Raw genomic sequence first — 12499 nt, 5'->3', positions numbered from 1 at the left:
TCAAGGGCATGTCCCTGGTTAAGTCTGAGGGTCTGACAGTGTGTCTACAGATAGGTTAAAGGTCATGTCCCTGGTTAAGTCTGAGGGTCTGACAGTGTGTCTACAGATAGGGTAAAGGGTATGTCCCTGGTTAAGTCTGAGGGTCTGACAGTGTGTCTACAGATAGGGCAAAGGGCATGTCCCTGGTTAAGTCTGAGGGTCTGACAGTGTGTCTACAGATAGGGTAAAGGGTATGTCCCTGGTTAAGTCTGAGGGTCTGACAGTGTGTCTACAGATAGGGTAAAGGGCATGTCCCTGGTTAAGTCTGAGGGTCTGACAGTGTGTCTACAGATAGGGTAAAGGTCATGTCCCTGGTTAAGTCTGAGGGTCTGACAGTGTGTCTACAGATAGGGTAAAGGTCATGTCCCTGGTTAAGTCTGAGGGTCTGACAGTGTGTCTACAGATAGGGTAAAGGTCATGTCCCTGGTTAAGTCTGAGGGTCTGACAGTGTGTCTACAGATAGGGTAAAGGTCATGTCCCTGGTTAAGTCTGAGGGTCTGACAGTGTGTCTACAGATAGGGTAAAGGTCATGTCCCTGGTTAAGTCTGAGGGTCTGACAGTGTGTCTACAGATAGGGTAAAGGTCATGTCCCTGGTTAAGTCTGAGGGTCTGACAGTGTGTCTACAGATAGGGTAAAGGTCATGTCCCTGGTTAAGTCTGAGGGTCTGACAGTGTGTCTACAGGCTCTACAGACGGGTTAAAGTACCAAGGCCCTTATCAAGAGAACACACTGCAGTTGGAGCGCAGTATTTCTGTAATCTACTCTGCTCATTCTCATGGGAGAGCACGCTCAGGCTCAGGAATATAACGGAAGAAAAACACGGATGACTCGCGTCTCTCTCAGCGTTTCAGTCTGAGAATCGGAGGGACTGAGTATTGATTTGCCACAGTTTACCCTACAGCGGAGTAGAGTCCAACATACTGAGTAATGGAATTTCAGCTGCGGGGGGGGGGGGGGGGGGGGGGGTTGGTCTCATCGGATAGAGCTGGTTATTGGTTTATCTGGGATTGTTGTGTTGTTTAAATGCCATGTATGTTCACCTCCATAGTATTCATCTAGTAGTCTGTTTAGAAACTACACAAACAGGTATAGTACTGTATAGTATAATCTATAGTATAATATACAGTATACCCGACAGTCTGTTTACCTCCATAGTATTCATCTAGTAGTCTGTTTAGAAACTACACAAACAGGTATAGTACTGTATAGTATAATGTATAGTATAATATACGGTATACCCGACAGTCTGTTTACCTCCATAGTATTCATCTAGTAGTCTGTTTAGAAACTACACAAACAGGTATACTGTATAGTATAATCTATAGTATAATATACAGTATACCCGACAGTCTGTTTACCTCCATAGTATTTTATTTATGTATTTAATTGATTTAACCTTTATTTAACTAGTCAAGTCAGTTAAGAACAAATTCTTATTTACAACGACAGCCTACAATGGCTCTTATATACAGTAACTCAGTGCTCTGATTGGCCTGACAAGTCAGTCTCTCTGGGCCTCTCCATGCTGCTGTCTGGCCATAGATCATTGGAGCATAACCCACCTCTCTCCCTCGATCTCTCTGTTTTTCTCTCTTGCTTATTGTCTGTCTGTCTGTCTGTCTGTCTGTCTGTCTGTCTGTCTGTCTGTCTGTCTGTCCCTGCCTCCCTCTTTCTCTGGTGGTTCACAAGAGTGCCCATCTACACAGGTTAAAAAAACCTCTTGCTTTACTACCCAGTCCTCTCCCTCTTCTCCCTCCTCCCCTCCAGTATCTTCTCCCTCCTCCCCTCCAGTATCTTCTCCCTCCTCCCCGCCAGTATCTTTCCCCCCCTGTGATCGATCCAGGTCTAAACTAAGTTCATCTCACTGATCCATCACCATTAGCTCTATATCTTTAAAGGAGCATTCAGTCGTAATTTAAAAAAGGCCTGATAGATATGGAATGAAATGGCTCTCAGTATCTTTGCTGTTAAAAAAGCTGTACGAAACTGAGATAAAAGGTACCTTGAGGAGAATAAACAGCAGGACTGTCTTCGCCTCGCCTCGCCTCTCCACACATTAAATAGGATGAATTAATCAACAGGTTTTCATATTCACAATATTTGACTCTTCTCTTTTTTTGCAGGAGTCGATTTTAAAATGAAGACACTGGAGATAGACGGCATCAAAGTTAGGATACAGATATGGTAAGTAGTGGATGCAGCAAGAGCATTCTACTCAAGTAGGTCAAACATGGGGATCACCCCTTTGAATATAGTGGATGTCCTAGTTCAGTGTCAGGGATGTTCAGTCTAACCCAATGCTAGGGATGTTCAGTCTTACCCCATGCTAGGGATGTTCAGTCTAACCCCATGCTAGGGATGTTCAGTCTAACCCCATGCTAGGGATGTTCAGTCTAACCCCATGCTAGGGATGTTCAGGCTTACCCCATGCTAGGGATGTTCAGTCTAACCCCATGCTAGGGATGTTCAGTCTTACCCCATGCTAGGGATGTTCAGTCTAACCCCATGCTAGGGATGTTCAGTCTAACCCCATGCTAGGGATGTTCAGTCTAACCCCATGCTAGGGATGTTCAGTCTAACCCCATGCTATTCTGTCAGGGATGTTCAGTCTTACCCCATGCTAGGGATGTTCAGTCTTACCCCATGCTAGGGATGTTCAGTCTAACCCCATGCTAGGGATGTTCAGTCTAACCCCATGCTATTCTGTCAGGGATGTTCAGTCTAACCCCATGCTATTCTGTCAGGGATGTTCAGTCTTACCCCATGCTAGGGATGTTCAGTCTAACCCCATGCTAGGGATGTTCAGTCTTACCCCATGCTATTCTGTCAGGGATGTTCAGTCTAACCCCATGCTAGGGATGTTCAGTCTAACCCCATGCTATTCTGTCAGGGATGTTCAGTCTTACCCCATGCTAGGGATGTTCAGTCTTACCCCATGCTAGGGATGTTCAGTCTTACCCCATGCTAGGGATGTTCAGTCTTACCCCATGCTAGGGATGTTCAGTCTAACCCCATGCTAGGGATGTTCAGTCTAACCCCATACTATTCTGTCAGGGATGTTCAGTCTTACCCCATACTATTCTGTCAGGGATGTTCAGTCTAACCCCATACTATTCTGTCAGGGATGTTCAGTCTAACCCCATGCTAGGGATGTTCAGTCTAACCCCATGCTATTCTGCTAGGGATGTTCAGTCTAACCCCATGCTAGGGATGTTCAGTCTAACCCCATACTATTCTGTCAGGGATGTTCAGTCTTACCCCATGCTAGGGATGTTCAGTCTTACCCCATACTATTCTGTCAGGGATGTTCAGTCTAACCCCATGCTATTCTGTCAGGGATGTTCAGTCTAACCCCATGCTAGGGATGTTCAGTCTAACCCCATGCTATTCTGTCAGGGATGTTCAGTCTTACCCCATGCTATTCTGCCAGGGATGTTCAGTCTTACCCCATGTTAGGGATGTTCAGTCTTATCCCATGCTATTCTGTCAGGGATGTTCAGTCTTACCCCATGCTAGGGATGTTCAGTCTAACCCCATGCTATTCTGTCAGGGATGTTCAGTCTTACCCCATGCTATTCTGTCAGGGATGTTCAGTCTTACCCCATTCTAGGGATGTTCAGTCTAACCCCATGCTATTCTGTCAGGGATGTTCAGTCTTACCCCATGCTAGGGATGTTCAGTCTAACCCCATGCTATTCTGTCAGGGATGTTCAGTCTTACCCCATGCTAGGGATGTTCAGTCTTACCCCATGCTATTCTGTCAGGGATGTTCAGTCTTACCCCATGCTAGGGATGTTCAGTCTTACCCCATGCTATTCTGTCAGGGATGTTCAGTCTTACCCCATGCTAGGGATGTTCAGTCTTACCCCATGCTATTCTGTCAGGTATGTTCAGTCTTACCCCATGCTAGGGATGTTCAGTCTTACCCCATGCTATTCTGTCAGGGATGTTCAGTCTTACCCCATGCTAGGGATGTTCAGTCTAACCCCATGCTATTCTGTCAGGGATGTTCAGTCTTACCCCATGCTATTCTGTCAGGGATGTTCAGTCTAACCCCATGCTATTCTGTCAGGGATGTTCAGTCTAACCCCATGCTATTCTGTCAGGGATGTTCAGTCTTACCCCATGCTATTCTGTCAGGGATGTTCAGTCTAACCCCATGCTATTCTGTCAGGGATGTTCAGTCTAACCCCATGCTATTCTGTCAGGGATGTTCAGTCTTACCCTATGCTATTCTGTCAGGGATGTTCAGGGTACCCCATGCTATTCTGTCAGGGATGTTCAGTCTTACCCCATGCTATTCTGTCAGGGATGTTCAGGGTACCCCATGCTATTCTGTCAGGGATGTTCAGTCTAACCCCATGCTATTCTGTCAGGGATGTTCAGTCTTAGCCCATGCTATTCTGTCAGGGATGTTCAGTCTAACCCCACGCTATTCTGTCAGGGATGTTCAGTCTAACCCCATGCTATTCTGTCAGGGATGTTCAGTCTAACCCCATGCTATTCTGTCAGGGATGTTCAGTCTAACCCCATGCTATTCTGTCAGGGATGTTCAGTCTAACCCCATGCTATTCTGTCAGGGATGTTCAGTCTAACCCCATGCTATTCTGTCAGGGATGTTCAGTCTTACTCCATACTGTTGTTTACTCAGACTGGACACTAAACCAGTTCCCCCTGCCCTGCAAGGACTCTTATCTCAAGATTTAAAAAACAGTTTGAACTCACGAAGATCCACATTGGATTGAAACATTGCCTGATATTATCACTATTCCCTACCTGTTTTGTCATTTTCTAAGAGAGGGTGTTTGACATTTGATTTCTTCCAGGGACACAGCAGGACAGGAGAGATATCAGACCATCACTAAGCAGTACTACAGACGAGCACAGGTAAGGTAACGAACGCTACTCTTCCCTCAAGATATTGTAGGTAAGAGGTCAGATCAGGTGAGATTATTTTACTGTAGCTCCACTCTTTCTTTAGTCTAATCCGTCTGGTCATTAGCCTGGAGACGAGGGTGCTCTCCCTTCTGAACAGGCATTGCACTTGTAGCTAAAGCTGCAGTCGTATGTTAAATATGTACTGTAGTTATGGTTGGTAGCACAGTTTCTTGGGGCTGGTTTCCTCCTGTCCATTCACCACCCTTATCACTCACCACCCTTATCACTCACCACCCTTATCACCCATGGGTTCTAAGCCACGTGGGGTTGCTGTGACAACCATAACTGAATTAGCTGACAATTCATCTTCTCTCCCCTCATCTCCTATCATCTCCTATTCCCTCTACCTTATCTTCTACCCTCTCCTCATCTCCTATCCTCTCCTCTTCCCTCTACCTCATCTCCTACCCTCTCCTCTTTCCTCCCCTCATCTCCTACCCTCTCCTCTTCCCTCCCCTCATCTCCTACCCTCTCTTCTTCCCTCCCCTCATCTCCTACCCTCTCTTCTTCCCTCCCCTCTTCTCTCCTCATCTCCTACCCTCTCCTCTTCCCGCCCCTCATCTCCTACCCTCTCCTCTTCCCTCCCCTCCCCTCATCTCCTACCCTCTCCTCTTCCCTCCCCTCATCTCCTACCCTCTCCTCTTCCCTCCCCTCATCTCCTACCCTCTCCTCTTCCCTCCCCTCATCTCCTACCCTCTCCTATTTCCTCCCCTCATCTCCTACCCTCTCCTCTTTCCTCCCCTCATCTCCTACCCTCTCTTCTTCCCTCCCCTCATCTCCTACCCTCTCCTCTTTCCTCCCCTCATCTCCTACCCTCTCCTCTTTCCTCCCCTCATCTCCTACCCTCTCCTCTTTCCTCCCCTCATCTCCTACCCTCTCCTCTTTCCTCCCCTCATCTCCTACCCTCTCCTCTTTCCTCCCCTCATCTCCTACCCTCTCCTCTTCCCTCCCCTCATCTCCTACCCTCTCCTCTTTCCTCCCCTCATCTCCTACCCTCTCCTCTTTCCTCCCCTCATCTCCTACCCTCTCCTCTTCCCTCCCCTCATCTCCTACCCTCTCCTCTTTCCTCCCCTCATCTCCTACTCTCTCCTCCCATCCCCTCATCTCCTACTCTCTCCTCCCATCCCCTCATCTCCTACTCTCTCCTCCCATCCCCTCATCTCCTACTCTCTCCTCTTTTATCCCCTCATCTCCTCTCCTCATCCCTCATTTCCTACCCTCTTCTCTCATCTTCCCTCCCCTCATCTCCTACCCTCTTCTCTCCTCTTCCCTCCCCTTATCTCCAACCCTCGCCTCTCTTCAGGGAATCTTCCTGGTTTACGACATCACAAGTGAGCGATCCTTCCAGCACATCATGAAGTGGGCCAGCGATGTGGACGAGGTGAGATCAAGGGGAACAAGGGTCAGGCCAACTTATTTTATATAGCGGCACAGGGTGCTTTTGTCAAATCAGACTTAATGACTCTCCCTCCCTCCCTCCCTCTCAGTATGCTCCTGATAACATCCAGAGGATCCTCATAGGGAACAAGTCAGACGAGGAGGAGAAGAGGCAGGTTGCTACAGAACAGGGCAACAAGCTGGCCAAGGATTATGGGATGGACTTCTTTGAGACAAGTGCCTTCACCAACCATAACATAACAGAGGTGAGTGGCTGACAGCTCCCGTAGAAACACTGTAAGGCTGGCTGCCTGTCTGTCTGTCTGTCACAGGACCAAAGGCAAACACCACGGCCAGACTACCGGTATGTGAACTACTGATGACGATATAATGGAACAACATTTCATCCTTAGTCACTTCGTCTTATTCTGTATCTCCCAGAGTCCAAGTGATATATATTCATAGGTTATACCGGCGGCACAATAGTGGTGCCCTAAAGTGGTGATAAACTCATTCAGAGTTTAACTACTGTTTAGTCTAAATTACCCTATAGTGGCTGGAAATACGATGAAATTGCTAAAGTGGTCAAATATTTAGTAGGAAACAACTTGTCAGCATTATCATGTCGTCAAATTTACTTTAGACAGATGGCAATGTTGTCATTAGCTTGCAAAGTTAATCAAAAATAGCTAGCAATGCTAACATTAGCTATTTAAAATCCGGCGACTTCCCCTCAATCTTCGCTAGCTAGCTAACGTTATACGGCATCTAAAGTCAAACGGCATCTAAAGTCAATCTGGCGAAATCAAAAGCTTTTCCTACCTATTATTTGTCTCCTTCAGAATGTCATTGTATTTCCAAGCCGCGCTCATTAAAGATGCAGTGAGCCGAACATCAGTCCAAAACAAACATTAAAAAAACACATGCAACTCTAGAATACAGTTGACATACATCAGTGGAATCTGCTGATGGGAGAACGGGCTCGTAATAAAAAAGACCCGGAACGGAGTAAATGGAACGGCATCAAATACCTGGAAACCATGGAAACCTTGTATTTGATTCCATTCCACTGATTCCATTCTTGCCATTACCACGAGCCCGTTCTTCTCAATTAAGGTGCCATCAACCTCCTGTGAATGACAGTCACAGTGACAGGTACAGTGCATTCGGAAGGTATTCAGACCTCTTGACTTTTTCCACATTTTGTTACGACACAGCCTTATTCTAAAATTAATGAAATTATATTTTTTCTACACCCAATACCCCATAATGACAAAGTGAAAACAGGTTTTCATACATTTTTGCAAATGTATTAAAACTTTAAAAAACGAATACCTTATTAAAATAAGTATTCAGACCCTTTACTATGAGACTTTAAATTAAGCTCAGGTGCATCCTGTTTCCATTGATCATCCTTGAGATGTTTCTACAACTTTTTTATTTATTTATTTATTTTACCTTTATTTAACCAGGTAGGCAAGTTGAGAACAAGTTCTCATTTACAATTGCGACCTGGCCAAGATAAAGCAAAGCAGTTCGACAGATACAACGACACAGAGTTACACATGGAGTAAAACAAACATACAGTCAATAATACAGTATAAACAAGTCTATATACAATGTGAGCAAATGAGGTGAGAAGGGAGGTAAAGGCAAAAAAGGCCATGGTGGCAAGGTAAATACAATATAGCAAGTAAAACACTGGAATGGTAGATTTGCAATGGGAGAATGTGCAAAATAAAAATAATGGGGTGCAAAGGAGCAAAATAAATAAATAAATTAAATACAGTTGGGAAAGAGGTAGTTGTTTGGGCTAAATTATTGATTGGAGTCCACCTGTGGTAAATTCAATTGATTGGACATGATTTGGAAAGGCACACACCTGTCTATATAAGGTCTCACAGTTGACAGTGCATGTCTGAGTAAAAACCAAGCCATGAGGTCGAAGGAATTGTCTGTAAAGCTCCCAGACAGGATTGTGTCGAGGCACAGATCTGGGGAAGGGTACCAAAACATTTCTGCAGCATTGAAGGTCCCCAAGAACACAGTGATCTCTATCATTCTTAAATGAAAGAAGTTTGGAACCACCAAGACTCTTCCTAGAGCTGGCCGCCTGGAAAAACTAAGCAATCAGGGGAGGAGGGCCTTGGTCAGGGAGGTGACCAGGAATCCGATGGTCACTCTGAAAGAGCTGCAGAGCTCCTATGTGGAGATGGGAGAAACTTCCAGAAGGACAACCATCTCTGCAGCACTCCACCAATCAGGCCTTTATGGTAGTTGCCAGACCGAAGCCACTCCTCAGTAAACGGAACATAAGAGCTCGCTTCGAGTTTGCCAAAATGCACCTAAAGGACTTTCAGACCATGAGAAACAAGATTGAACTCTTTGGCCTAAATGCCAAGTGTCACGTCTGGAGGAAATCTGGCACCTCCTCTACGGTGAAGCATGGTGGTGGCAGCATCATGCTCTGGGGATGTTTTTCAGCGGGAGAGACTGGGAGACTAGTCAGGATAGAGGGAAAGATGAACGGAGCAAAGTACAGAGAGATCCTTGATGAAAATCTGCTTCAGAGCGTTCAATACCTCAGACTGGGGCGAAGGTTCACCTTCCAACAGGACAACGACCCTGAGCACACAGCCAAGACAACGCAGGAGTGGCTTCGGGACAGGTCTCAATGTTCTTGAGTGAACCAGCCAGAGCCCGGACTTGAACCCGATCGAACATCTCTGGAGAGACCTGAAAATAGCTGTGCAGCGATGCTCCCCATCCAACCTGACAGCTTTAGAGGATCTGCAGAGAAGAATGGGAGAAACTCCCCAAATACAGGTGTGCCAAGGTTGTAGTGTCATATCCAAGATTACTCGAGGCTGTAATCGCTGCCAAAGGTGCTTCAACAAAGTACTGAGTAAAGGGTCTGAATACTTATGTAAAACATGATCATCTAAAAACCTGTTTTATCTTTGTCATTATGGGGTATTGTGATGTCATTATGGGGTATTGTGATGTCATTATGGGGTATTGTGATGTCATTATGGGGTATTGTGATGTCATTACGGGGTATTGTGATGTCATTATGGGGTATTGTGATGTCATTATTGTGATGTCATTATGGGGTATTGTGATGTCATTATGGGGTATTGTGATGTCATTATGGGGTATTGTGATGTCATTATGGGGTATTGTGATGTCATTATGGGGTATTTTTTTGTAGATTTATGAATGGAAAAAACCAGTTTATCCATTTTAGAATAAGTCAAAGGGTCTGAATACTTTCTGAATGCACTGTATACAGTGATTATATATAGTGACATATACAGTGACATATATACGGTAATATATATATATATATATACTGCACTAACCAGTTAAATTAATGATCGTTGTTGCAAAACACTTTGCTGTCCTTCACCCAGTCCTTCACGCGATTGGCTGAGCAGGTCCTGTCGGCCAATAAGAAGGACCTGGACCTCCTGAGGGCGTCAGTCACAGACGAGCTCAACCTCACCGCCCTGGAGGAGGAGGAGGGCATCACAGACGGGGCCGCCGCCTCACAGAAGAGTTGCTGGTGTTAAGGGCCTGGTCAAAAGTAGGGAACTTTATAGGGAATAGGGTGAGAAAAGTAGGGAACTATATAGGGAATAGGGTGAGAAAAGTAGGGAACTATATAGGGAATAGGGTGAGAAAAGTAGGGAACTATATAGGGAATAGGGTGAGAAAAGTAGGCAACTATATAGGGAATAGGGTGAGAAAAGTAGGGAACTATATAGGGAATAGGGTGAGGAAAGTAGGGAACTATATAGGAAATAGGGTGAGGAAAGTAGGGAACTATATAGGGAATAGGGTGAGAAAAGTAGGGAACTATATAGGGAATAGGGTGAGAAAAGTAGGGAACTATATAGGGAATAGGGTGAGAAAAGTAGGGAACTATATAGGGAATAGGGTGAGAAAAGTAGGGAACTATATAGGGAATAGGGTGAGAAAAGTAGGGAACTATATAGGGAATAGGGTGAGGAAAGTAGGGAACTATATAGGGAATAGGGTGAGGAAAGTAGGGAACTATATAGGGAATAGGGTGAGAAAAGTAGGGAACTATATAGGGAATAGGGTGAGAAAAGTAGGGAACTATATAGGGAATAGGGTGAGAAAAGTAGGGAACTATATAGGGAATAGGGTGAGAAAAGTAGGGAACTATATAGGGAATAGGGTGAGAAAAGTAGGGAACTATATAGGGAATAGGGTGAGAAAAGTAGGGAACTATATAGGGAATAGGGTGAGAGAAGTAAGGAACTATATAGGGAATAGGGTGCCACTTCTCCTTATGTAAGGACTGGGTCTGGCTGCGTCTTGAATCACACCCTATTCCTTATGTGAGCTCTGCTTGAAAGTAGTGCACTTTGTAGGGAATAGAGTGACAAAGGTGATACCCTATGTAGGGAATATGGATGGTGGGGGGGTGACACTTCTCGTAGCTGATTGCCTTTCTACCATTGTAGGGGGTGTACTGGTGTTTGATAGGTTTTTACCAATGATGTATGTAAACCCTGGATTGCTAATGCTATGTATTGGCCAATGAGATGCTTTGAAGTCACCGGTCGGCCATATTGGCTCTCCTCAGAAAAGCAGTCCTCTAGGAATGAATGGAATTCTACAGTATTTCATTGAAATGCTTCAAGGACAAAATTACATGTATTTAAGTATTTTTTGTTATAGTGGGAACAGTAATATCAGTACTTAATTTTTTAAATTTTTTTAAATTCTATATATTTTTTTGTATGTTTAGTTCACACAATATAATTTAAAAGTATGCTTTAAGTTGTCTGTAAAAGAATAAATGTGGCAAAAACAAATATAGACATTTATAAATGCATTTCTATATCTTCCTAGGTAATTTTTTTTACACTGGTGGGGGAGTACCAAGATGGAGGCGCGGTGGCTTCAAAACAGTGCCCCTTTATCAGTCATCTAGTGTATATAGAAAGCATAGTGGTTTTTCATGGTATTTTTCATTGTAGTTCATAGATTTCGGCACCAGACGGTGCTACTGATACATGCTGCGTTGCTATATGAAGCTGATACACTGCAGAGCTGTTGATGAAAGGGTCGCGACACATTACACACACTGTTCTACTGTAGTGAGTCTCAAATCACACCTTATTCCCTTCATAGTGCACTGCTCGGCTCTGCTCAGACCTACTGCACTGTAGGGGATAGGGTGTCGTTTGTAGAGCAGACAATGTTCCGTTTAGTTTTAGCTTTACAAATTGTGTTTCTCAATACAACTTTCCATGATAATGTACATTCGTTTAATGTTAGTTTTTAAAGCTATGAGCATTAACAAGGCCTGGAAAAAGGTGTTGACTTTTTATTTCGATGCTCTAGAAATATTCCATCTGTGATTCTATCTATGATGACATACTTCAGGTTTACGCCATATTATCCACTAGATAGCTGCTGTTTCCGGAGTAGCCCATCGAATGGACACTTAGAAACGTATCATCCAGACTAGCAAAGGACCAGCAAGAGATTTGTCATGTGTCCAACGTCCGTCCTCATCTTCTTCTGTCTTGCAACTTCAATGAAGTTAATTATTTAACTGTTCATGATACCCCTATATCCCTCGTTTAGCCTTTTGACCAGATTGGCTATAGGAACTGATCATAGGACTGACCTCTACTGTCTGCAGCTACTGACTCAATGTTACTACCGCTACTGTCAAAAACTACTGTTTGTGTGCAAGTGATAATAAGGTATGTCGTTTTGAGTGAAATACAGGACTATGATCTCTAGATACAGGTGAAATACAGGACTATGATCTCTATGGATGAAATACAGGACTTTGATCTCTAGATACAGGTGAAATACAGGACTATGATCTATAAGGGTGAAATACAGGACTATGATCTCTAATGGTGAAATACAGGACTATGATCTATAAGGGTGAAATACAGGACTATGATCTCTAGATACAGGTGAAATACAGGACTATGATCTCTAGATACAGGTGAAATACAGGACTATGATCTCTAGATACAGGTGAAATACAGGACTATGATCTCTAGATACAGGTGAAATACAGGACTATGATCTCTGATACAGGTGAAATACAGGACAATGATCTATAAGGGTGAAATACAGGACAATGAT

The 12499-nt window shown here is 44.3% G+C and overlaps 1 protein-coding gene across 2 annotated transcripts in view; it reads left to right on the top strand.

Annotated features, from left to right (window-relative positions):
• Positions 1-10100, top strand: part of LOC110529175 (ras-related protein Rab-15-like) — a 30474-nt gene extending 20374 nt beyond the window's left edge. For both annotated transcript variants that reach the window (XM_036984640.1, XM_036984641.1), the window contains 5 exons: positions 2164-2224; positions 4867-4927; positions 6282-6359; positions 6466-6621; positions 9769-10100. In XM_036984640.1, the coding sequence (XP_036840535.1) occupies positions 2164-2224; positions 4867-4927; positions 6282-6359; positions 6466-6621; positions 9769-9927 (515 nt within the window). In that variant the 3' untranslated portion in view covers positions 9928-10100. The remainder of the gene's footprint in view (positions 1-2163; positions 2225-4866; positions 4928-6281; positions 6360-6465; positions 6622-9768) is intronic.
• The last annotated feature ends 2399 nt before the right edge of the window (positions 10101-12499 follow it).

The sequence above is a fragment of the Oncorhynchus mykiss genome, chromosome 8 (assembly GCF_013265735.2).
Source record: "Oncorhynchus mykiss isolate Arlee chromosome 8, USDA_OmykA_1.1, whole genome shotgun sequence".
NCBI classification, from domain to species: domain Eukaryota; kingdom Metazoa; phylum Chordata; class Actinopteri; order Salmoniformes; family Salmonidae; genus Oncorhynchus; species Oncorhynchus mykiss.
This window is presented reverse-complemented; position numbering and strand designations above follow the sequence as displayed.